This window comes from Pagrus pagrus (assembly GCF_965226575.1).
Source record: "Pagrus pagrus genome assembly, chromosome: 22".
Lineage (NCBI taxonomy): Eukaryota > Metazoa > Chordata > Actinopteri > Spariformes > Sparidae > Pagrus > Pagrus pagrus.
The window spans coordinates 3,043,181-3,069,649 of NC_140204.1; the positions used below are offsets into that span (position 1 = coordinate 3,043,181).

Sequence of the window (26,469 nt, forward strand, 5' to 3'; positions counted from 1 at the left end):
TACACATTCATGTATATACACATTCATGTATATACACATAAACACAGTACGTGTACATATTGTATATATTAAGAGTAGTTAAATTATGAGTTCATCAGACAGGAAATGAATCAGTGACAATATTGATATTTAATTGGTACTTGAAGCTGTTTGTCACATTAATCGATAAGTGAAATAAGGGTTAGTTTAAGCTACACGACCAAAAGTATCTCAGGCTTCATGTCACAGCACAGAGCTGTAGGAAATATATTGTTAACATGACATGAGGCCATATATCGTCTTTGGATATCACGTGTTGTCTTGGTTTTAAAGGCTCGTTACAGTAAAGTGATGTCATACTCTGAACCTACCACACTTCCTCTCATACCCACCTTTACCCACTCTGTCATTGTCTCCACATCGCTGATGATTATTGATCAAAAATCTCTTCGTGTTCATGTTTTGTGGATGTACCAACAGTCAACCCGACATCGATATTGAAGCAGTTTGTCCAAGATATGGTGATTGTTTTTATTTAGTCGTCCAGTCCTAACATTCATGAAGAGCTTTAGAGGAGATTTTATTATGTATATTATCGCGATGTAGCTTATAAAATATCACAGTGATATGTTTGAGGTTCGGATGATTTGTTGAAAGTTTCGATGAAAACACAACTGCATGAAAACCCCAACCGGCCCTGGACTAATATCGGAAGCTGATATCTGATATATTTATATATTTTATTGAATTAACTATGGATCAACTAAAAAATAATTCAAAATAAATGTCTATCATAGACACTATCATAGATATACAGACTTAGATGTGCATAAAGAAAGCAGAAAAAGAGTGCGCTACAACACAAGACAAAACAAGAGCTTCACTGAGAATGTGGCACACCAATCGTTTTATTTTCTAGAGATTAATTCGGATCATCACCCGTCATCAGTGTTGAACCCACTGATGCTCTTGTGGATGATTGTGATCAAAGTTCTGCAGCTGGTAAACATCTGGAGGAGAGTGGTGAGTGGAGGCTGATCCAGCAGCAGATTAATAACTGTGGATTGAGTGATGTTAAGGTGTCCACATACTTTTGGCTGCGTAGTGTTCAGTCCTGTGCTGTCATGGTGAGTTGAGAGCAGTTATCAGTCTGTAAGTGAACTCTGCTGTAATCTATTTACAGTTAACCTGAATCGAATCACACTCACACAGCTCGACTCGCTCTCTCTCCAGAGGCCACCCAGAAGGCCCAGATGCTTCCTGGGAGGCAGGCGGAGGCGGAGCCTCAGAGGCGCGAGGCCCTGCCGGAGGTGCGCGGCGGGCAGCAGGACGAGCCCGGCCTGGCTCTCTCACCGGACGGACCCGGGGCGAGTCCTGAGCCGCCGTCACTCACACACACACCTGACGGCAACGCCACCACCGACACACTGGCCTCAGACATGCTGAGGAAACTGGCAGGTACAGCTGTGTGTGTGTGTGTGTGTGTGTGTGTTTAATATAATAAATAAGCATTATTTAATTGGTTGTAGATAAAAAATTCATTACACATAGGAAATACTTACATAATGTGTTGGACTGCAGGCGAATAAACTCACTGACACTTTCCCACCAATCACAGAGCGTCAGGAAGTGAACAGCCACGGGGTGAGAGTCAAAGAAGAAGAAGAGCCGATGGAAGTCGACACTTTGGTTGTGTCTGACCTCGTCCACAATCGACCAATCACAAAAGAGATAACCCCACCTCCCACGATGGCGGGCCACCATCTATTTAGCATCAAAACAGAAGACCAGGGTATCAGTGGCACCAAGATGGCAGAGCAGTTGCACCCTGGAGCCAAAATGGCGGAACAGTGTCTCCACGGCCTTAAAACAGAGGAGAAGTTTTATACAGGAGGCAAGACGGCAAACAGCGTCGTCTCTGGAGGAAACAAGTTTCAGATTAGAGTCAAAATGGAGGATCATGGTGTCTCTGGAACCAAAATGGCAGACCAGCGTATATCTGGGGCCAAGATGGAGGACCAGCTTCTCTTTAAAGCAAAAATTGCAGAGCGGCCTTTCTCCGCAGCCAAGATGAGCAACACGTTTCTCTCTGGAGCCAAGATGGAGGACCAGTTGTCTTCAGGAGCCAAGATGGAGAAACAGCTTCTCTTTGGGGCCAAAATGGAGAATGGGCTTCTTCCTGGAGCCAAGATGGAGAACCAGCTTCTCTTTGGAGCCAAAATGGAGAACAGGCTTCTTCCAGGAACCAAGATGGAGAACCAGCGTCACTTTGGAGTCAAAATGGAAAACGGGCTACTCCCTGGAGCCAAGATGGTGGAACAGTTTCCTTCAGGAGCCGAGATGGAGAACCAGCTTCTCTTTGGAGCCAAAATGGAGAACAGGCTTCTTCCTGGAGCCAAGATGGAGGACCAGTTTCCCTCAGGAGCCAAGATGGAGAACCAGCTTCTCTTTGGAGCCAAAATGGAGAACAGGCTTCTTCCTGGAGCCAAGATGGCGGACCATGTTTTCTCAGGAGCAAAGACGGAGGAGCAGCTCTTCTTTGGAGCCAAGATGGAAGACCAGTTCACCTCTGGGGCCAAGATGGCCGACCAGTGCCTCAGAGCCGTGCTGTGGCAGGACATGTCGGTGAACCTGGCGTCCACGCTGCTGCACCAGCTCTCAGGTAACAACACACACACACACACATACACACACACACACACACTCGTTCTCACACTCCTGTTTCTGTTAAGAAATGTTTTTGTGAAAAGTCGGATTACTCAAGTAAATGTACTCAGTTACATTCCACCACCTGTCTTTTGCTGTTCTACACTGTGAGCATGTATCGAGGACTGAAACTGCCAAAACCAAAAACCAAACAAACAAATAAATGAATAAAAGGCTCAATAAATAAATGAATGCCATTAAAACCACCAAAAAGAATATTAAAAATAAAAGTATGCATTAATTCATGTAGAAAATGTGACATAAATGATATTTCGGTTTTGATTTATTCATTTTTAAATGTATTTATTTTAGGGATGCCAATTTTCAAGGAATGTCTTGAATTGATAGTTGGACGCATCAACAATCTATCGATTAATCATCAATAATATATACAAAATGTTGAACCACCGACATCATCTGTGTTCGATGTAAAATCAGAGTCGGCTACATTAGAAGTTAAAGGAACAGATGAAACACTTGAATGATGAAATAAATAACACAAAATAATGACTTTAATTGTAATTGCAGAGCTCTCGTCTGTGGCTGTTCAACACAATCTGACCCACACTGATGCTACTTATAATAGCATCTATATATACGTATATCATATATAATATAATATCAGTGTCTATACGTCTTCTAGTATCTGTTAAATTGCAAATAACTGAAATTGATATAACAGAAATATCAATTTCAGTTTTACATTTTATGCATTAATTAATACCTACATTTATTTTTTAATAGGTGTTTTCTTAACATTAAATGGCAAATTCATTTATTTATTGAGCCATTCATTTTTAAAAATGTATTTTTGATTTTGGCAGTTTCAGTCGTGCGAACACACGTTCATAAAATACATTTATATAACAAACTGAATAAAGTTTAGTACAAAAGATGCATTTTCAAAATAATCCGCCTTATTTTCTGTCACACGTCAAGTTGCTTGCTCTAAAAATGAAGGATAAAATGTTTATGTTTATTTATTCAGTGAAGCATTTCAGCATTAACATTAACTAATATTATTTATGATAAATAAATCATCTTGTTGTCTCTAAAAACACAATAACCAAACATGTTGTGTGTTTGTGCAGAGAGGGTCAGTAAATCCAACAGTCGGCTGGTGGAGAGGACGACTCCGCCCATCAGAAGCAGGTAACGTAACACCTCCTGCTGCCATCCATCAGTGATGTCATGTGACCTCTGACCTGCTTTGTTGTGTTTGACAATACATGTGTGAACGTCCGTGTGTGTGTGTGTGTGTGTGTGTGTGTTCTCCTTTCTGTAGTCCTGTTCTGAAGATGAATGTGGACCCGCTCCGCTCCTCCCCTCTGCTGAGCTCCCAGCAACCTCCACATGGTAACACACCACACACACACACACACACACACACACACACACACAGTAGACGTGTGAGTAGTAGCAGTGTGTGTAGACGTAACTCCAGCTGCTCCGTTGTGCCGGAGGAGGCGTGGATCTCGGGATGTTGATCACCGTCTCATGGGAGAGTTTTTGGTCGTCGCACTGAGTCAGTCGTCGTGCTCGTCACTGACGTGTTCGCTCGTCAACATGCAGCGATGAAAAACGACGCTGTCAGTCAGAGTGGAGGATTAAAGGAGCCGTTAGCGTCACGATCTGATTGAGAGAAGCACTCAGTTGATACACGATCAATTAAACACCGTTCAGATTAATAATTGTTGGATTGACGCTATTTTTAGGGTCGTGTTACGTCTGTTTTCTGCTACTTTACAGCACAACTCAGGAGAATACTGTACTTTTACTTCACTACTTTAGTTACTTTGCAGATTCAGAGTAGATACACACAGCTGTATATATGAAGTCATCGAAATGAGCTCTACGTTCACCAGCGGCAACGATAAAGCAGAAGTTCACACTAAATGAAAATTCAGTCATTTAAAACAACTGAAGTCGCAAATCCCAAATTAATTTCAGAAGACGTTATTTATTTTCACTTCTTTCAACTGAGGATTTATCTGGACAGAACCAGGAGTGATTGTGGACAAGACAAACCTGTTTCTATTTCATGTATGTGCAGTTTGAATGAACTGTGTGTTACGCTGAGTTAACGAGGCGTTTAAACTCGTCTTAGTTCGATAGAAACTTGAATTCAGACGGTGTACGGTTGTTTTTTCTGTTCGACACTCGAAATACGTGTAAAAATCATGTTTTAGCTTGTGAAACGTACTGTAGCAACATAACGTTAGCTGAAACTGGTCTCTTGAGGTCCAAAGTGGCATTATGAGACGGGACGGACCGGGGCTAGCTGGTTAGCATGCTAACTTTAGCTGCAGGCTCCCTCGGATGAGTTTTAAAGAGCAGAAACAGTTTTACACTCGCTGCGCTGACATCAGTAGATAAACACCTCTGCTGAATTTGTACATTCAGTCTGGCTGCAGTGTTTTAACGCAGCCTTATTATTACATTATTACTTTTAATGATTGTATTTCAGTGTGCTGTTTTTCCTGTTATGGATTCACGCAGCCACCAGCTTGCCCTTTGGGTTTATAATAAAGATGGTACTGAAGAGCAGCGACTAAACACTCACAGTGAAGTTTATAAATAATAACTTCCACAGGGACTCGTCATTAGTTGCGGAGCGCAGCAGAAGATTTATTTCATGATTCGCTCTGCAGAGTAATGAAGACTCTCTTTCTGCTCTGTTCCTCTCACAGAAACCAAAACCAGCCTCAGCAGAGATCAGACCACAGGTGGCTCTTTCTTCTACAGGTAACACAAACACACTTCTGAGGACGCTCATTGACACAATGACTCCCCGGAGGAGAGCGAACACAGAGCTGAGCGCTGATGAGATGAATCTGTAGGAGAACCTAGAAGTGACACTGAGAGCCTGTGTGTTACTGCAGGAAATATACGATCGTCACACGCTTTGTTCAGCGAGATAATCTTCAGATAATCTTCAGATAATCTTCATATTGACGAGTTATTCATTGATACTAATAACTAATAAGTTAAACAGTTAAAGTCTTCAGACAGACTGAATCTGCCAAAATAAATACATTAATATGTTATTAAATGAGTCTAAAATAGTATAAAATAAACAAATGTAGAAATGAACGTATAAAATGCGACTTAAACTGATATTTCTGCGTTTATTTACCTTTGTATTAATTCACCTCTTGTTTACTTTCCCGTGTATTTTTATTATTAATTATTTAAATGTATTAAATGTCATATTCATTTGTTTTTTTGAGCCAATTATTTTTCTTTATTATTTCTTATAGTTTTTTTTATTGTGGCAGTTTCAGTCCTCCGCACAGAGCCGGCCATTTCCCCTGTTCAAAGTCTTTATGCTAAGCTAAGCTAACCGGCTGCTGGCTTATTATATAGTTGTAATCTCAGTGTTTGTCTACAAAAGGCTCAAGCTGTGGAAAAAAAAGGTGTTTATTAGGTAGAAGTCGCACACAAGGTCACTTTACATGGACAATAAATGTTTTACTCATTTAAATATCTGTTGCCGTGGCGACTGTAACACATCCTTGCCCACCTGTGCGCCCTCCTGCCTCCAGGTGTCACGTGTGCGGGTTCGAGACGGACGGACGAGCCCTTTTCCAGAGTCACATGACAGAACACCGCCAATGGGAGCACGGCTCCTTCTCGCTGCACTGCTGCGTGTGCGACCACTCGACCAATCAGGAGGCAGAGATGAGGGCTCACGCCAACACGCACATACAGGGGAACATGGGAGCCGGCGGAGAGATGAGGTGAGCTGATGAGTGACGGATACAGGTGCTGATGTCTGAGAGTTACATATCTGATAATATGACAACATAAACTAAATGTCTTTAAAGGATTTGATTCATAACTGGAACCAACATATATAATGTGTAATATTTATATACATATATAGTGTTTAATATTTATGTTCAGTGGATGTTTGGTTGTAAAAACTGACTTTATTGACTTCATTCATGAAATATTACACATTTTACCCATATAAAGATTTTTTTAACGTTATTTTTACATCTTGGTTTTGAAATATTCGACTTCTCATCTTAATTTTGAAATTATGAGAACTTTTCCTCCGGACTTCAAGATATTTTCCTCAAAAAAGTGACTTTGTTTCCTGAAATATCAAGAATTTAAACTTCTTTTACTGATGTTATTAACTTTATTTTGAAAATATTACTTTTAATGTCAATATATCAAGATTGTTTTATCTAAGTATTACAACTTTTTTCCAATAATATTGCATTTTCTTTCTTAAAATATAAGACTTTTTCTCGTGATTTCTAAACTTTATTCTGAAAAAAAAACAACTAATAATATTCATTGTTTTTCGAAATATTCCAACTTAATACTGATAATAGTCCAACTTTTCCCAAATAATATCAAGATTTTTTTTTTTAAATATTATTTATTTTTGTCTTGTGTTATTTTAAATTCATTCTTGAAAAGCTGAAAACTTTATTCTGAAAATATTACAACTTTTGTCCAATAATATATTACAGATTTACAGATACACATTTATTTTGAAAATATTTTGACTTCTTTCTCATAATAGTTTTCTCAAAAAAAAAAAAAAAAAAAAAATTCTTGTATTTGATATTTTTGCCGCTGACACATTTTACATCTGTAAACAAACTCTTTGGTTGATGAACCGTTTAACCTCGACACGTCACCTGTTGTGCTGCGCTCAGGTAGTCAGGACGCCGCTGCCTCAGTAACAGCTGCGACTGATGAAATACACTTACTGTGTTAAACAGACACAAACATGATGTTTAAACTCAGAGAACAACACGGCTGCAACAAGACTCCAGCTCACATTTAATATCACATCACTTCTTCAGAGACGCTCGTTAGATTTGTCCTTCAAACTAGTGTGTGTGTGTGTGTGTGTGTGTGTGTGTGTGTGTGTGCGCGTGCGCGTGTGTGTGTGTGTGTGTGTGTGTGTGTGTGTGTGTGTGAGTGTGTGATGTTCATCGATGCTGCAGAAAGAATGAAGATCAAACAGAATCAATATGTATCTTTATTTGTAATGATTCATAATCAATCAACGTTCAGTTCAACTGACATGTGACAGATAGCAGACGGTGAGGACGATGAAGACGATGAAGACGATGAAGACCTCCCTGTTACAAGATGTTTGTCTGCTGTCACGGTCAGGTGTGTGTGTGTGTGTGTGTGTGTGTGTGTGTCATTAACCCCTCCCTCCCCTCATGACTCCTAGATGCCCCGTCACCCCTCCCGCCGCCGCCACCGCCGCCGCCTCCAGCAGCGCTCCGGCAGTTGCCATGGCAACCCAGCCGGAGAATAGCACCTCTGAGCATCGCTGCCGCATCTGCCAGAGGTCGTTTCCAGGGCAACAGGAGCTGCTGGTTCACTTCCAGGGTCATCGCCAAGGCAACCAGTACCGGTGCGACCGGTGCGGCCACCTGACGCGGACAGCCAACAAGCTGGTGGAGCACGTGCGCGTGCACACGGGCGAGCGGCCGTTCACCTGCGACCTCTGCCCGTACAGCGCCAAGCGGCGGGACAGTCTGCGGCTGCACTGCAAGGTCAAGCACCCCGGAGACGTGCACACGCACCGCTCCTACGTGCACGGAGACAATCAGCGCTCAAACAAACACGTCCAGCGGCTGCACACGCCGCCCAACACACACACTGCTGCTCCCTCCTCCTCCTCCTCCTCCTCCTCCTCACTGCCTCCTCTTCATCCCTCGCTCTCTGACCGGGCAGGATGGAGGGAGTTATCTCCTCTCCTCCCCATCACCACGCTCATCTCTCTGAAACCACGCTGTCCTTCATCCTCCTCCTCCTCCTCCTCCTCCTCCTCCTCGTCTTCCTCCTCCAAACACTCCTTCCTCGGTTACCTTGGTCTGACGACGTCTTTGTAAATGCTTTGTTTCCTTTGTCTCCTCTTTGACCTCTCCTTCTCTTGTCTCCTCTCCTCTTCTCGTTTCCTCTCCTTTCTTCATTTCCTCACCTTGTTTCCTCTACGTATCTCCTCATTCCTCCATGTTTCCTCACTTCAATTCCTCTTCTCTCCTTTCCTTGTCCACCCTTACCTTCTCTAGACTCGTCTTTGTTTCCTCTCCTCTATTCATTTCCTCGCCATTTTTCCTTTCCTATTCTCTCCTCCACTTCTCTCCTTGTTTTCTCTCCTCTTTCTCCTCTCTTCATCTCTCCTTACCTCCTCTTCTCCTCTATTCCTTTGTTTCCTCCTCTCCTCTCCTCTCCTCCTCTCCTCTCTCCTCCTCTCCTCCTCTATCCATCCTCCTGACTCTTTAAGTGATGGATGTAAAGCTCTGTAATGTATCAAGGTACTGTCACTAAACACTGTATGAGAATGTCAATCAGCTACTGTTATGCTAAATGCACTGAAACACACAGTTAAGGAACGTTTTTTGACTTTATTCGACTTTTGCATCATGCTCGTGAGTTTTGCTGCATTCCTGCCTGCTGTCATATAATCACTGAACTCTTAGCTATTTAACCGTGTGACATATTTATTGCCTGTCTCTCTCGTCCTGCAGAAACCCCGAGCTTAAAAATCCTCCCGTCGCACGTTTTCACCCACAAAACACAAAATCTGAATGTTATTGGAGTCGCAATATGGCGAAGTGCAATATCTGAATTTAAGAAGCTGTCCAGACTTTGATGAAGGTGAAACAGCTTATAAAATACAAAAACATACAAAAATCATCTTTTAAATCATATTTCTATCGTAAAAGAAATCGCAGCCTTAGTTTCCAAGTTCCAGTTTTCATGTCTCAACAGTCTTGCTAGCAGCTCTGTGAGCTAAATGCTAGCATAAGCATGCTAATCATGGATCCAACAGTTAAAATCCAGATACAGCGTTGATGGTGGAGCCTCGTTCATTCCTATGAAAGCTGCTCAGTGACTTCCAGGGTATGACATTACCCGTGTTGTGGGGTCCATACAGCGTGTGCACTACTGCTGCCGACCGAGCCGGCTAACTTCCTGTTTAGCGCCCGGCTAACTTGAATATAGAAGATTTATTTAATCGTGTGGCTCTTTAAGACTTTACAAATCTTAGTAGCTCCAGTTATGACAGTGAAACAAGTCGTGTCTCGGCGGTTGTGACGCTCAAAAAAATGTATCCACCATTTTATAGACGCTTCTTTCTCAATGTAAGCTTATGAGAAAAAGTCTTTTTGTCCCGCGGGGCATCACGTGACGATGTAGTTACACGTCACGACGATAGTCGGCTTCGAAGCCTGGCGCTCGTCCTCGGGGCTTGATGCTAAAATGCCCACAACAATGATGCTAACCTGCTGACGGTTACCAGGTAATGTTTACCATGTTCAGCAGCTTAGTTTAGCATGTTAGCATGCTTAACATGAGCTAATTAGCGATTAACGCAAAGAAGAGAAGAGAAAGTGGCTAATTTTGCAGATAAATTGAAAATTTAAATAATTCAGACAATCTACCAAACAGTTGGACAGATATTTCAGTCTGGACTGATTGTTGTTGCCATCTGTAGCGCTGCTGCTAGCTGCTAGCTGCTAGCATGGGTACAAAAACCCTCCAGTTATCTCACCCTCTCTTGTTAAAATGGATGTTTTTTGCAGTGATGTTAAAGCACTTTATAACCAGGAGATGCAGACGCCTTCAGGATGGAGAGAGAGGGCTTGTGCCAAACTTTACTTACATTTTTACATTTATACTTTCTGATACATATAATTCACTCTGGAGAAGATGCTGAAGCTCCACACTTCACTTCAGCATCGGTCCACTGCCGTCTCTTTGAGGATTTTTGAAGGTACCAGGTTTCTGGAGGACAGCGATGATATTTCTAATATTTGTGTTGTATATTGATAATGTATTTGTGTTTACATAACTACATGAGACTCCTGAGAGTCTAAAATGTCTTAATTTAAAGTTGCACTATATGTAGTTTCTATTAAACAAAAAAAAAAAAGTCATTTTAAAATACGTAAGCCTTTTTTTTAACTCTAAACCAGGAAATGTTTCTCTTCTCTACGGTTATTTTATCCAGTACTACAGCTGATTCAGCAGGTCTGATGTCACTTCCTGTTCTCGTGGGCGGGGCCAAAGTGAGGCAGAGATGGTCGCTAGCTGGCTAAACCGGCGGTTAACAACAGGAACATTTACTTCAAATACGAATGTTGTCGATAAATTACTAAATTAATTGCTTGATTTTTTTCGCATTTTGTTTTTATTATTGTTTTTTTAAATTTCAGAACAAAAAACGTAAAGTAAGGTAAAGTATAAGTTCTAGCTTCCTTGCTAGCTAAAAGTAGAACCCAGACAGAACACAAAATGGCCGCCCTGTTCTCTCTGACTCGTAATTAATGTTCTGTATTTGTTACTCATGTTACCTGATTTTACCCGTGATATCCAGGCTGTTATCTGATTTATCCAAACTGCCAACCTCTTCGCTAACAAGCTAACATTTAGTTGAAGTGAATGTTGTTAGCTAGCTTCTTGCAAGCTAGCAAAGCAAACAACAACTTCGTAAAACAAGAATACAATTCGCACATTATAACTAATAAAAGGTTAATAAAATCACATATTTGTATTTATTTGATGTTATTGTGGTCTGTTGGTGAGGATTATAGTCGGAGAGTAACAGGAAGTGATTTCAACACCGTCCAAGCCGAAAGCTGAAGCAGCTCCACCACAAAAACCTGCACATGTGTTGCTGTAACATGAAATGTATCTCCGATCAATGGTGCTAGACTCTGCAGAGCCTGAGAGCTGATCCTGTTTCACTTCAAGACATTTTTACTACAAAACAGCATGAAATACAAAAACCTCTCCACCGTTTGAGGCTCGTGATCATCTCAGTTTGTCTCCCTCTGACATCATTTGCTTTATTTATTTTTTTGTGTTTTTCATTTCTCTCTGCTGTATCCTGTTACTGTTTGCTGCTGCAATGATCAATAAAGTTTAATTTCATCTGACTCATCTCTACTCACACCTCGTCTTTACTCAAATCTCTCTCTGAGAGCAGGGAGATCATGTTACAGTGCAAGAGTGGGTGTGAAAGACATCTAACCTGTGCACTGGTGCAGAGATGTTGCTCACTGTAAGTAGTAGTACCAGTACCACTCGGTGGTACTGGTACTACTCTCAAATACCACAGAGTCACATAATGATGAGCTGAACACGAGAATCAGTCAGAAATGAGAGAAAAACAGAATGTAAGAGTCGTTTCAGAGAGAAATCAGGGATGAAGGTCACACACCACACTCACCAAACGAGTGGGAGGATAAGTGTCAATCGCCATGGGTCCTGTCCCCTCCTCGGCCGTTGCCACGGTTACCTGGCATGTTGTAGCGGCAAGCAGGAGGCCCTGTCCATTGGCTGGGATCAGCTCCGGGCTCGGCGAATCATCGGGCGGCGTGAGGGCAAGAAAGAGACACGTGCACACAGAGGTCATTATTAGATTTGGGAGGGAGGAAGATGAGATGTGGAGGAGGAAGAGGAGGAGGAGAGGAGGAGGAGCGGCTGAAGAAGAGGTCAAGGATGCTGGAGAGAAGAGGAGGAGCTGAAGAAGGAGACAGTCAGTCACTTTTTCTGTTCATGGTCGAAAGGTGAAAGGTCGAGCCGGAGAAAGAGAGCGATGCAGTCAGTTAAAGGGACAGTAGCTGCTGTTAACATGGACGTCACGTCTCAGCAGATACGTCATCATCAATATTACTGACGGTATAAAATTAGAAAAACAAGAAAACTTAACAATTTCATGCTTAAAAGAAAAGTTTGACATTGTAAATATGTTTATTCTCTTCTTTGAGCATTAGACGTTCAGATTGAAACCACTCATGTCTGTGTGGGACATAAGACGCTGCAGACAGCAGCCTGATTAGCTTAGCTTAGCTTAGCTTAGCATAAAGACTGGAAACAGTCCAGGAAGTCACTGCATCCTCTCAAGAGACAGTCCAACACACAACGAGACATAACATGTTAATTCGTGAGCTTGAGCCAGGCTAGCTGTTCCCTCTGTTTCTAGTCATTATGCTAAGCTAGCTGTCTGTCTGTCTGTCTGTCTGTCTGTCTCTCTCTCTGTCTGTGTGTCTGTCTGTCTGTCTCTCTGTGTCTCTCTGTCTGTGTGTCTGTCTGTCTGTCTCTCTGTGTCTGTGTGTCTGTCTGTCTGTGTCTCTCTGTCTGTCTGTCTGTCTCTCTCTCTCTCTGTCTGTGTGTCTGTCTGTCTGTCTCTCTGTGTCTGTCTGTCTGTCTGTCTGTCTGTGTGTCTGTCTGTGTCTCTCTCTCTGTCTGTGTGTCTGTCTGTCTGTCTCTCTGTGTCTGTCTGTCTGTCTGTCTGTGTGTCTGTCTGTGTCTGTCTGTCTGTCTGTCTGTCTGTCTCTCCGTGTCTCTCTGTCTGTGTGTCTGTCTGTCTGTCTGTGTGTCTGTCTGTGTCTGTCTGTCTGTCTGTGTGTCTGTCTGTCTGTGTCTGTCTGTCTGTGTGACTGGAGGAACCACAGCTGAGAGAGAAGAGGGAGGGACAGAGGAGCAGGGACAGAGACAGGAAGTACCATATAAGGACTGATGGGAGAGTTAATTAATGTGAGAGGTTGAAGTGCAGGATGATCAGGGCCTCCTGGTGCAGGAAGTACTCATGATCCTTCTACTAATATTTTCAAAATAAAAAGCACCTTGACAAATGTAGTTTGAACGTTAGAGTTAAAACTGTTTAATATTTAATATTCTTGATTATTGAGCTGCTGTGGTAGAGTTTTATTGGACCCGACTGTCATTTACTTGCAATTTTCTAAAAGGTTTTCCAGGAAACAAGTTTGTAATTTAGTAAGGAAAAAAGATTTTGTTTATTTTTGGAGACTGTATTTTTTAATGCTTGTCTGTTGACACAGTTATGCATTTTTGCGTGTCTTTTTTTCTTTATAGTTAGGAGAGTTTAAATTAGTCTTTAGATAAACCTCCAGTTAGTCTATCTCAGATCATAACAGTTTTATTTATAGTGACAATATTGATCTTAGCTGAATGTTTTATTCTTTGTGTGCTTGTATAATGAAAACCAGTGTGGCGCCTTGATCTATTTTAATTTATTTTTTATGTCCCTATTTCTTTTTTGAATAATATTTTAGTTAACCCTGTTTTGTGTGTTGTATGTGTTAAAAAGTGTCTGTTCACTCTAAATAATAATAATAATAATTAAACTATAATTAATTGTTGCTTTACAGTTTGTAAATGTGAACTTAAAAAACAAAAACAAAAATAATAATAATGTAATTTCCGGTGCTGTGATCCTGTGCAGCTGGTTGGATGCAGCCCACAGTGAAGTGTGTCTTTCAGCACGTGCTGCTCTGAGCGTGCTGCTCTTGTGTGATTGTTTGTCTATGAGGGATCGCAACCAGGCAGGGCTTTTATTTTGGTAGCGACTACCGGGGGCTCGCATGATTCTGACAGGGAGGCTTTTATTTTGGAAAAATCCCAGAAAGTTATTTTTCGTGTTGAATGTGTGTTTTATTTTGTCTTATGTGTGGACGTTATGTTTGTAGTGGACACCCTGACACGTGACTGTCTTCACTCTGGTGGACAGTGGACGCGTTTACGTCAGAAAAACATAAATTAGTTAAAATTTGTATTTATTTCGACTTTTACTTTGGTAAACAAACAGGAAACGCTACGCCGCGGTGTGCCTAACTTGACACCGTAGAAGAAGAAGGGGGCGTGTTGCTAGTTGTTAGCCTGCCTGCTAACTGTGAGCTAAAGTTGACTGTTGTACTTTCACTTTCTGACAGTCTGGAATAACCTCTCCGGGAGCAACAAGGCTTCCTGGAAAACGAAACTAGAAACCGCCATTGTTGTGTTTGACACTCGTCGGGTCGTGGATGTAGATATTTAACCTCTTCAGGGGACGTTTTGACAACTTGTAGCCGGTGACGTCCAACAGATTTTAACCGTTAGCCGTCAAAACGGTCAAACACGCAGGTAGTTCAGCAGCTAGCTTTAGCGGCTAGCCCCCGCTAGCATGGACGGCGGCGGAAGCATGCAGAGTAATGAGGAGAGAGGGGCAGAGAAACTCATGGATGACTACCTGAAATCGATCGGGCTGCATCGGAAGAAGATTGCCAAAGACGGCTCGTGCTTGTTTCGGGCCGTCGCCGAGCAGGTAAAGTGGAAAAAAACACCTGAAGAAGAGGAAGCTAACGTTAAGTTTCAAAACTAGCTAACTGAGCGCAGGTGACAGGCTGGGTTTGGGCTGTCTGTTGTGCTGATGCAGGCTAGCAAGTGTCAAATGTTAGCCGAATGGAAGTTAGCATGTGTGACAATGTTTTCAACAGAGTTTCAAAGCTTACAACAAACATTTTTTAACTTTAAGCTTTCAAAACACGTACATTTATAACTTTTCTAAAGGGACCTCTTCACCCTCCACTGCACACATTGTTTTTTTTGCCATAACAAAAATATGTTGTCTATTGTTAGAAGATATGGGCTCTGATAATGTACCAATGATCATAATTGACACTTTTACCCCTCACCAAGGAGCAAAGCTGTGCTACGAGGGCTTTAAACAGTGAGGGACAGATAGTTTAACAATGTTTAATCATTTAAATACATAATAAAAAAGGCTCTCTTTTGATTTGTCAGGACATGTTTTGATCCATTAGGCTTCTTTAGCTCAGAAACCTTTAGGGTTTGCTTCTGTAGATGTTCATACACATGCATCTGTTGTTATTGTCGAGTTATCTCTGTTGAAACATGCAAAAGAGTGACATTTAATATGAAGCCACTTCACTCGCTTCATCATGCACACGTATGTTTAGGGGGGGAAAAGCTTTCTGGCTGTTGTTATTGATTCAGACAACAAGTAAACAAATTCATGACAGTCAAACATTGTTGCAGTGTATTATCAGTGTTTCATTAACCGTGACCTTTCACCCCGTCCAGGTGCTGCACTGCCAAAGCCTTCATACTAAAGTTCGAGCCAAGTGTGTCGAGTTCCTGAAGCAGAACAGAGAAACCTACGAGGCGGTACGACCACTGACTCACCCCTCACATCATGTCATTAAAGGAGCACTCTGTAGTTTTGGAGATTAAATCTTAATGCACTGCTTTGTTATTTTTTATTTTCTCTCACACTGAACCACGCCCGTCACTTGATCTCCACCAAACAGCCGATCAGTGACTGTAGGAAAGCAGTATGTGACTACAAGTGTAACAAACAGCTGGAGGTCCGATCCAGATGTTGCAGTAATGGATCAGCGATCAGACAGAAACGTTAAACTCTTTAATAACTGTTGAGCTGAGCGGTGAGACGGCAGGTTTTACTTCTGTTTCATGACTGCATTTGAACTGAAGTGAAAGCAAAACTTTTCATGACGGTGATGTAATGACTCGCTCGCTCCACAGCAGGCTGTACTACGTCTCCCATGATGCCTTTCACTCGTATCAGGTGGATTAATGGGACCGGTTTATAATCACGATGTGTGTTTATGATCTTCCTGTTGCTGCATTGCATTCTGGTCTATTCTGAGCTCCTGGAGGTGTTGAGATGTGTCCCTCTGCCTCTTCTTCAGTGTGTGTGTGTGTGTATATGTGTGTGTGTGTGTATATGTGTGTGTGTGTGTGTGTGTGTGTGTGTGTGTCTGCTTTATCAGCGCAAACTACAGTTAAAGTTTAAAATGATCTCAGTGTGACGTCATGGCTGCGCCTGTTGTCAGCAGGAAGTAGAAAGGTACATCAGATATTTAATGCTGCAGATGATTGATAGGTTTTTACCTTTAAAGGGTCAGTCTGTCCATTTTTTTATCGCCAACAAACCCAATAAAACAGACGGTGAGCTCCTCTCTGCACTTTCTGACTTCCTCTTCGAGCTCGTTGTAAAATCGACTGTAAATCTGATCGTGATCATGATTACGATGTTGATGATTATTTCCAAAGACGGCGTCTTCAGATGTCTAATATTCAGTTTACTGTCAGAGACGAATCACTTATTAAAATACATGTCGATTAATTTAATGTTGAAGGTGAGACGACAAACGTTTGATCTGTGTTTTAATGTTATAAAGTTAATGTAAAGTAGTTAATATAAATAAACAGCGACTCCTCTGTGTCTCCTGTGTTACAGTTCATTGAAGGAGACTTTGAGGATTACCTGGTGAAGCTTCAGGACCCTCAGGTACGACTCGGTTCATCCTTCACTCTCCTGGTCTTCTTCTTTGGTGAAATGTTTTATCCTGTAAAGAGTTACTGTTGTACACTGCTCTGAATTAGTTAGAGATATATTTTACTGTTTCACTTGTTTATTCTGAATGTTTATTTTGTGTTTTGTGAACGAGACACATTTCATTTGACTTTCGCTGCCCTTGCTTTCAGATCCCTGACTGACTTTGAGCTGTGTATAACTAATATAACTTCAGTGGTGTTGATGTGTCTCTCTGTGTTTCAGCAATGGGTGGGAGAGGTGGAGATCAACGCGCTGGCTGTCATGTACCAGTAAGTCTAAAATGTGCAACCATGAAAGAGTCCAGCAGGGAAAAAGTGACTTTCTTCTGCAGGACGATCTCATTTATCACTTTCCTGTTAATGACAGCGTTTGACGTGAAGTGTCATTGTAAACGTAGCGGTGTGAGCCCAAAGGGGACCTTTAACTTCAGTCTGACTGTCAGGTGTTAAATTAACACAGCAATAATCAACGTACGTGACGTAATGTGGAGTTAAAAACAGGAGATATCAAAGCTAAGACCGTTCACCCTCAAACTGAGTTCAGCGTCAGACGTTGATGAGTCATCGAGTGTGGTCACCGGGCCTTCCCCTCACGTCGCCTCTCGTCCTCTCTCCCTCGTCCTCTCTCCCTCGTCCTCTCTCCCTCTCTGTATATCTGGTCTCTCTCTGTGCAGGAGGGACTTCCTGATCTTCCAGGAGGCCGGGAAACCAGCCGTCAACATCACAGACAACAACTTCAAGGACAAGGTGAGACCGAACACGACCTTAACATTAAATTCAACACAGCTTCTTTAACCCTTTCTGTCTCTCTCCTCCCTCCACTGGATTAGATTTGAATTTAGTTCACTTTATATTTCCTGTTTAAAGTCATTAAATGTCAGACTGAGCTTTGGAGAAAATAAATCGCCATAAAAACCCTAAAACAGGTTTTTTCTGCAAGTCCTTAAAATCCAGTAATCTGAATTTTAGGCCTTTTGAAAATATAGTTGACGATGAAAGTTATTTTTATAAAGTTGCATCAACAACATCAACATATTCTCCCTGTTCCCTTTCAAATCCTCTGAAGGAAACAATAACTGAACTCAGTCTCAACTTGTTGAAACCTGCAGATGTCAAAGTGTTTTGCTCCTCCGTCTCGCTGAAGTTTGACGGTTGTGTTTGTGTCTCAGGTGCGGTTGTGTTTCCTGAACGGGAATCACTACGACAGCGTGTATCCCATCAGCCACGTGAAGGACGCTGCTCTCTGCCAGTGTGAGTGTTTCTGCTTCACGTTTCAGAATGAACTGGTGATTTTACCCGAGCGATCCCGTGAATCGCGTCCATCGGCTCTGTGTGTCTCTTGCAGCCATCTTGTACGAGCTGCTGTACGACGGCGTGTTCAAAGTGGACCGGGGCACTCTGAGTTCGTGCCAGCGCGCCGGCCGGTCGTCTGACCTCCTGACCGACGACGGCATGAACGCCTGCGGCAGCAGCGACGAGTCCGACCTGGACGCTGGCGAGCCGCTCTGGTGAGAGACCGGTCCGGTTTTGTCACCAACAAACCAGCAATGATAGAAATATATCAGGAAGCTAATCATGGAGGACCGAAACTGCCAAAATCAAAAATAAAGAAACAAATGACTCAAATAAATAAATTAATACGCCTTCAAGTGCATCGAAGATAATATTCAAGATGAAAGCGGGCATTCATTTATAAAATGTGACATAAACTGATATTTCTGTTTTAATTTTCTTCTGTATTTCAGTTAATTTTTATTAACGTGGAGATTATTTATGAATAATCGATAAATAAATAGATGATTTAACACTAAATATAAATATAGAACTGCACTAAACTGAAATATCAAGTTATGTCACATTTTCTTAATAAATGTCTTCATTTCCTTTTATTATTTTATTATTTATTTTCGGTATACTTCATTTAATTCATTGTTTTATTGGAGTCATTTGTTTTTTTCTTAATTTACAGTTGATTTTGGCTCTTTAAGTCCTCCATATATAATAAATAATATACAATCAATGTTTTTAATTCCTTCTTAGATTTAATTTTGTCAGTCACTTTTTGTTTTATCTGTTATTTTGCCTTTTTTTTGTAATTTCATGCAACTTTAAATTTCTCTTATTTAAAATTTTTTTTAGTATTTTTTTCCTCTTTATTTACTTTACGAAAAACTACATATTCTGTTGTAAGTAAGTGTTATTATGTGTTTTTATGATGCAGGATAGAAAATGGAACGACAAATACGAGACATAACAGGGTAACACACACACACACACACACACACACACACACACACACACACACACTCAAATGAATGTCATCTGACTCCTCTACATACCTGCTGAACTGCCTTTGTTGTTGAACATAATATCACTGAATAACTGTGTGCGTGTGTGTGTGCGTGCGTGTGCGTGTGCGTGTGTGTGTGTGTGTGCGTGTGTGTGTCAGGGCCGCGGGCGTGGCCGGTATCTACCTGAGAGGGTGAAGCGTTCACTGAACCCGACTCTGTTCAGGAACATCGAGTACGACGTCTGGCACAAGTCCAAGAGAGGTGACACGACAGGCTGAATAAACTTTATTGATAAACCGAGTCTGAAACAAAGAGCTAAAATGTATTGATCCAAACTAACTAATTCATTACATTATGTATTTATTTTTTGAGGGGATTATTGATTATTAATCCAGAAACCAATAAGAATATAAAACACAAGTAAAATATTTTTGTTGTTTTTTGCTTCAGCTCAGCAGAAGATGGATTACTGCATCGCTGCTGGGATGCAGTTCACTGTAGGAGACCGCTGTCAGGTGTGTGTGATGTGTTCACTGTCCTCCGTTACACTCGGATTCCTTGAGTGTGTTTTTAACTGTGTGTGTGTGTGTGTGTGTGTGTGTGTGTGTGTGTGTGTGTGTCACCTGTAGGTTCGTCTCGATGGACGGAGCTACAACGCGACTGTCAAGGAGGTGCCTCCCAACAGCAGCTCAGTGACAGTTTACATAGAAGAGCTGGGCAGGAAGTAGGTCACACACACACACACACACACACACACACACACCATTGTGTAACAGTCCAACTTCAACATTTTTGAAAATACATTCAAATTAATAAAACAATCGAGAGGAAAAGCAGCAAATCTTCAGTTTAGTTGCCACTTGTCAATCAACTAATTAATCAAGTGTGTGTGTGTGTGTGTGTGTGTGTGTGTGTGTGCGCGCAGACAGGTCCCTCTGTGGAGTCTTCGTCCTCCCAAAGACGAGAACAGCTGGAGCACTGTGGTCAACCGAGACAAGAGGCTCAGCAACGGACATGGAGGTGGTTTCTCTCACACACACACACACACACACACACACACACACTTAATTAGTGTTACAGTAGACTGAAAGTGTTGCCTCCCCCTCAGAGTGGGAGGAGAGGGGTAAGGGCAGAGGCAGGGGGAAGCACGTCCCAGCATCCTCCTCCGTCTCCCAGGCAACAGCGCCAGGCTCCAGTGGGCGTGTGCAGAAGCAGCACTCGTGGCCCCCGCAGGCCACCGTAGAGGAGCAGGGAGGGGTGAAAGCCAACCGGCCCGACAGGTCAGTGCACGCAGTACTTCTTCTTCTTCAGGTGTTTTAATGGGAGCACGAGGCGGCGTCCTGTAGTAACTGTGAGCGTCCAACAGAGCCTTGAAGTCCGTGAGCTCGGTGGAGGCGATGTTCGGTCTGACGCCGAAGCAGCGTTCGGCCAGAGAGCAGGAGGAGATGGACATGGCGCTGGTGGAGATCCAGCTGAGAGACGAGCACAGCTTCCCCGCCCTCGGCGTGAGTGAAGAGCTGTGTACTTTTACTACATGACGTGTACTCACCGGTTGTAGATATTTGAGATGTTACTACACGACTTCCTCCTGAACTGGTTCACAGCCACGGCACAAAGTTTTTGTCTCAATAATTCAGGATGTTTTCAGTAACTTTCATTAATATGTTTTAATGTTGTTCACCCCTCAGGCTCAGGGGCTGCAGGGAGATGGAGGGAAGAAGAAAGTAGGAGAGAAGAAGAAATCTCAGAGGAACAAGACGGTGAGTTTGTTCATCACGTCGTCATTGTTATTACCTCCACCTGTGGATCACACAAAAAACCTGGATGGAGGACGTGTCTGATCCCAGAATCGACCACGTTCTGGGACAGATCCAGAACCTTTCTTTACCATTGTAGATCAGCTGCACTGTGTTCAGAGTGTTTGCAGGATGAGACGTCGTCCTGAAGAACCCACTAAATATTTTCCTCTGTGCTTTTATAGAAGAGTCCGGTGGAAGATGTCAGAGCACCGTCGCCCTCTGCTGGAGAAAGACCCAAATCCTCCACCCCACCACTGGCAGACGCTGCTGCTGCTGGACCTCCTGCCAACACTACTACACCCACCAACCCCAGCCCTCCTGCTGCTGCTCCGTCTGTAACCTCTGACTCCAGTCCTGCCTGTCTGAGCTCGCTCAAGGCCTCGACGGCCAACGCACACATGTCCGCTGCTACCACCACCGCTGCTGCTCCATCCTCTGCTGCCCCGACTGCTAAAACAAGCGCACCCTCTTCAGCAGCTGGAGCTCCACCCGGTTCTCCTCCCGCTGCTGCTGCTGCCCCGAGCTCCAAACCCTCTGTGAAAGGAGGAGCTGTTCCTCCCTCCGTCCCCTCCTCCGCCTCCCTCTTCTCCTTCCTCACCCCTGTCCTCCCCGCTGCTTCATCACCCCCAACCCCCGGCGTCCTCTCCTCATCCTCTCCTCCTCCCTCATCGTCTGCCTCACCCCCTCTGTCTTCTTCACTACCACCTCCCACTTTCATCGCTCCCATTGCTCCTTCTCCCGCTGAGGCTCAGGGCATCCTCCCCCGCTCCTCCCCACCCGTCTCCGCTCTCCGTCACTCCCCCAGTCCACCCTCCTCCTTCACCTCCACCTCCTCCTCCTCGCTGCTCCGTCATGCTGCTCACGAGGCTCCACCAGTTTCAGCACCAACTCTGAGTAAGAAACTTTTCTTTTACATCTCGACTTCTGAATGTTTCTGCAGAGTTTTTATGAATCCGATCTCTCTGACTCGTCTCCATCTTCTCTTTCTTCAGATTCTTTGACAAACACTGGAGTTACCTCAGCTGCATCTCAGACCCTCCAGAGTCGGGCCTCCCTGTCCCAGATTCATCCTCAGGTGTCCCAGAGTGAGACCCAGACCCACCCCTCTCTGCCCCCAGACCAACCATCGATGCCCCAGATCCAGAATGAGGTCCAGACCTCCCTCCATCAGACCCAGGCCTCTGTGTCCCACCTCCAGTCCCAGCCTCCTGTCACCACCTCTGTGCAGCCCCAACCGTCTCTCCCCCATCCTCACCTCCACGCCCCCCCGCCCCAGCCTCCTCACCCCTCCCAAGTCCCACAACCCTCCCTCTCTCTCTCCGCCTCCCCTCTACCCTCCCTCCAGTCCCAGAACACCCAGAATCAAACCGAGCTCCCTCCCACTCAGCCTCGGCCCGACTCTCCGCCTCCTCTTCCTCCCCAGCAGTCTCACCCTCCTCACCCTTCTCATCATCCCCACTTACAGTCTGCACCTCCTCCTCACCCCCAGTCCATCCCAGGGGCTGTTCCTCTGCAGCAGCTGTCCCAGCTCTACCAGGACCCCCTGTACCCGGGATTCCCACAGGGGGAGAAGGGCGAAGTGGTTCCGACTCCACCCATGTCCTCCAGCAAGTCGGGGGACGACCTGCCCCAAGGTGAGCATCATAAGGCAGTTTGTTCGTACAGTAAATCATTTACGAGAAGGAGATTAAAAGTGGTGACTGACACAGGTACCGACTACCTGCATCTCTGTTGCCGTGGTGATATGTGACCTGTGTTTTGTGATGTGTTTGATTCGTCTTCCTCTGCAGATGTCAACATCTTGAGGTTTTTCTTCAACTTGGGTGTCAAGGTAAGACAGAACCAGACTAGAACTTATCTGTATCATCATCAAGTTCAATCTGCGTGACACTCACGCCTGCTCTCTTCTCTGCAGTCCTACTCCATGCCCATGTTCCCTCCCTACATATACCTCCTCCCGCTCCAGCAGGCCCACACCATGCACCCCAAGTTCCCCTCCCGCTCCCCCTCCCCTGCTCCTGCCCCCCACTACCCCCCCTCTAACCGCCCCCCCAGTCACCCGGAGGCCTACCCCCAGTACCCTCCCACTTCAGCGTCTGTGGCGCTTCAGTACGACCACCAAGCCCCGCTCACTGAACCCAGCCATCCCAGTGAAACCTCTTATAACCAGGCCGGGTACCCCGTCACCCAGTCTCCACACCAAAGGATGCCCTGCCCCTCGCTGTCATGGCAACATCACCAGATGCCCCCAACAAGGAACCCCAACTTTACAGGATATCCGGCCCCGAGTCCACCATATCCTGTACATCAACCCTTGTCTCAGGGCTACCACCCGGGTCAAGGCTCGGGACATCCAATGTACCCTGCGAGCGTGTCTCCGTACCCGCCGTCCTCGTTGGGATATCAGTCTTCACCTGCCCACGAAGAGCTCCAGGTGAGTCAGGGGGCGATGGAGCAGCGTCAGCCCACCAACGGAGACACCGTGCCTGGGCAAGGGTCCCGCCGAGTCCCCGGTCCTTCTGCTGCTAACATGGCTAATGCTAACAACAACAGAGCAGTGGTGGTCCCTGGTTATGGTACGCACACATCGTTTTATTATGGAATTTCAAAATAAAATGATTTAAAATGTTGACATGCACACAGAACGATCAGCCTCTGGGCGTCCAATCAGGACTGTTCATGGTATGAATGATTGACAGGTGGCACTCGCAGATTTGGACAATGAAGACTTTAAATTTAAGGTCGTTGGTGTTTTTGCCACCAGAGGGAGCCGAAGTACAAAATGTCTCAGTGCAGCTTCTAACGGGACGTTTCTGTTTCCCATCAGCCCTCACGAAGGAGCAGGGAGAGAGTTTGACTGGAGCGGTGCTGCTGGTGGACCCGCCACTCAACAACACTCCCATAGTACGACACACACACACACACACACACACAACTCTGGGTGTTGCCAGGGAAACGGGGTTACTGCTTGTGAAAAACTTCATATTTTGATCACAGAACAAATGAAATATACACTCAAACTGCCTTAATAAGAGTATTTAATCATGTAAAACATGTCTGTCTTTCAGCTGGTCTCAAACCCTGGCGTCAAGGATGTTCCCGTCTCCATGACAACCATGAAGACCAGCAGCACTCCTGGCTCTCCGTTATCTTATGACATCATCTCCAAGACGACCTACCCCAGTGATAACAACCCCACGCGCGGTTACCGAGGCCACCACAAACTACTTCCCTCCAACAAGATGGTCTCACTGGGGGCACCAGAGCCCGGCCAGGTGGGTTACCTGTCGACCGCTGCCATGGGAGAGCCGCTGTCTGTCGGCTGCAGCACAGAGGACGACTGGGACGAGCAGCCGGGATATAAACCACAGAGCCACAGAGGGCAGAGGAGGAACCGTGGAGGAGGAGGAGGAGGAGGTGGAGGAGGAGGAGGTGGAGGGAGAGGGAGGGGAGGCAATGATCCAGGAAGAGGGCCATACAGGAGGAGACATGGAGCAGATGCAGGGGTGGGGTATGGCTACATCCAGTATAACTCCTCCCACAGGGGGAGGGGCCGCGAGAGAGGATACTAAGCTCTCAGCCAAAGAGAGGTGAGGACACGGGACCGCCCCACCACCCCCCAAAAGCTTGTTCGGTTTCTGCTTCGGACACTTCCTGCTTCTTTCTGAGGTTTATTTTTCAAATACTTTGACGCCAAGGGGAGACCCGATTGATGGATACGATTGATTTCACGTAGAAAATGGATGCAAGAACCAATCAGTTCGATCAGTCTCGTCATCGTTGTGCCTTCGCCTGCCTTTTGTTCCAAGTCAGAAAATCTGTGTGTGTCGAAGTGCTCATGAACACTACTCTTCATCAAGCTGATTATTAGCTAGCTTGTTAGCAAGTTTACATGTGACTTTATGGATTGAAAAACAACCTGAGTGATTTGAAGACTATAAACATGTTCAGAGTAGAGCTGCATAGTTCGTCGCTACATTGATGTGATGTTAGAAAAAGTCTGAGTTTCTTTGTGGGTTTCGTTCTCTGAATTTTGATTTGACTTTACGTCGCACCGCATTTTTCTTTCAACGAATAGTCAGAAATGTTTGTTAAATTTCAGCTTTCTTGCGGAGTTTGATAAGATTTTTACCACTTTTATGTCTGTATGCTGAATGTGAAGCTGCTGGAAATGAGAGTAAACAGCTTTGCTTTGTTGAAAAGTCGAAATCCACTTGACGTCACCTTTTAAGCCAAACTGAAGTGTCAAAACAACAATGTATTGTTTTACAGTGGCTTATCTAGCTGTTTCCCCCAGTTTCCAGTCTTAGTGCTAAGCTTAGCTAACTGTCTTCTGGCTATAGCTACATGAGAGTGGTATCAATCGTCTCATCTAGTAACACTTCCATAAAATGTAGAATTAATTTTCTTTTCTTGGAAGTCAAAATTCAGACTCTTCACCATCCCTTGAAGGCAGCATAACATCTGGGAGCGTAGCATGTCAATAAAGCTTTCGATATTCAAATGTATTTCAGCAAAAAAGCGACGAGCATCAACCAAGTACAGCGAGCACTTCCTCCAAGCGTCTGTTAGCACTGTGAGCTAAAAACAAACAAGTTGGTTTAAAATCACAACATATAATTTGGGAGCAGGTTTCAGAGTCGTATCGCTGCTTTAAAACTACCACAGTATAACCAGGCCTCTGTCAGAGGAGCTCATTTTAGGCTGTGTGGACATTTTCTTTAGATTTGTTTTTTTAATTGTCTTCTGGTTTCCTGTTTGCCTCTTCTGTGTGATTTTCCTGTTTTTGTTTCATCACTTTGGGTAACAACTCTAGATTCAGTGCCTTACGTTTGCTACTTTTTACCGTCTCACGTCTTTCTCCTCTGAGTTTGGGAAACACTGCTGTACAGAACAAAAGCTTTTGTTGTTTGTGTTGGATTTTTCTATGCGGTTGAATAAATAAAACTTTGGTTCAGAAGCTGCTGCTGTTGTCTCTTGGTCTTCTGGTTAAATCAGGACTTCGAGCTGGATGAGTTTCATGCTGGAGCCTGTTGGCCTCAGTTTGTCTGAGTATTACATTTAACAAAGACTTCTAAACGTGGACAAAAAAAACAACTAAAAGACTGCTCAAGTAAATGACTTTGAATATCTTTTCTTGTTTTGTATAAGACCAAATAATAACCAAAGCATTGTGTATAAAATGTTGTTGACAGACTCAAGTGGTAACCAGTGGTAGAAGAACTCGTATCTTTAAAGTAAATGCAGCAAAACCACTGCGTAAAAATACTCTGCAGAAGAAAATATACTAAGGTACATTTTCATACGTTAAGATTCTTTTCCTTAAGTATTCAAGTACACATGTAAGTGGAAGACGGCCGCTGTCAGAAATGTGAAAAATGGATATAAATGTATTTATTTAAAAAAAACAACTTTTTTTATCTCTTTAAATCTGATTTTGGGGGGTTATATAAATAAATTGATATGATTTCTCAAAATTTTGACTTTATTTTTAAGTTATGACTTTTTACAAAAACTTAAAACTTCTGACTTTCTTGAAA

General features: G+C 43.8%; 2 protein-coding genes across 4 annotated transcripts in view; both read left to right on the plus strand.

The window, feature by feature from the left end:
- LOC311251735 (uncharacterized protein) overlaps positions 1-11,612 on the plus strand; it is a 15,497-nt gene extending 3,885 nt beyond the window's left edge. For all 3 annotated transcript variants that reach the window (XM_084344365.1, XM_084344366.1, XM_084344367.1), the window contains exons 3-9: positions 1,213-1,437; positions 1,598-2,641; positions 3,777-3,837; positions 3,971-4,041; positions 5,376-5,430; positions 6,231-6,425; positions 7,892-11,612. In XM_084344365.1, the coding sequence (XP_084200491.1) occupies positions 1,213-1,437; positions 1,598-2,641; positions 3,777-3,837; positions 3,971-4,041; positions 5,376-5,430; positions 6,231-6,425; positions 7,892-8,558 (2,318 nt within the window). In that variant the 3' untranslated portion in view covers positions 8,559-11,612. The remainder of the gene's footprint in view (positions 1-1,212; positions 1,438-1,597; positions 2,642-3,776; positions 3,838-3,970; positions 4,042-5,375; positions 5,431-6,230; positions 6,426-7,891) is intronic.
- A 2,680-nt stretch (positions 11,613-14,292) lies between these two features.
- Positions 14,293-25,889, plus strand: otud4 (OTU deubiquitinase 4). The gene is made up of 21 exons (XM_084344804.1): positions 14,293-14,782; positions 15,562-15,645; positions 16,742-16,792; positions 17,063-17,109; positions 17,514-17,586; positions 18,009-18,090; positions 18,185-18,347; positions 19,061-19,097; positions 19,289-19,391; positions 19,581-19,645; positions 19,760-19,854; positions 20,056-20,150; positions 20,239-20,410; positions 20,497-20,635; positions 20,819-20,890; positions 21,112-21,823; positions 21,922-22,563; positions 22,720-22,760; positions 22,845-23,505; positions 23,757-23,833; positions 23,998-25,889. The coding sequence occupies exons 1-21, from the start codon at positions 14,642-14,644 to the stop codon at positions 24,499-24,501; spliced, it is 4,056 nt and encodes a 1,351-aa protein (XP_084200930.1). The 5' UTR covers positions 14,293-14,641; the 3' UTR covers positions 24,502-25,889.
- Positions 25,890-26,469: the final 580 nt, after the last annotated feature.

Bases quoted from the DNA above. Each gene is read 5' to 3' on its own strand.
- otud4 (XM_084344804.1), top strand. From the start codon at position 14,642: ATGGACGGCGGCGGAAGCATGCAGAGTAATGAGGAGAGAGGGGCAGAG. The intron at 17,110-17,513 runs GTAAGTCTAAAA...CTCTCTGTGCAG, and splicing joins GCGCTGGCTGTCATGTACCA to GAGGGACTTCCTGATCTTCC. The intron at 20,636-20,818 runs GTGAGTGAAGAG...TTCACCCCTCAG, and splicing joins ACAGCTTCCCCGCCCTCGGC to GCTCAGGGGCTGCAGGGAGA.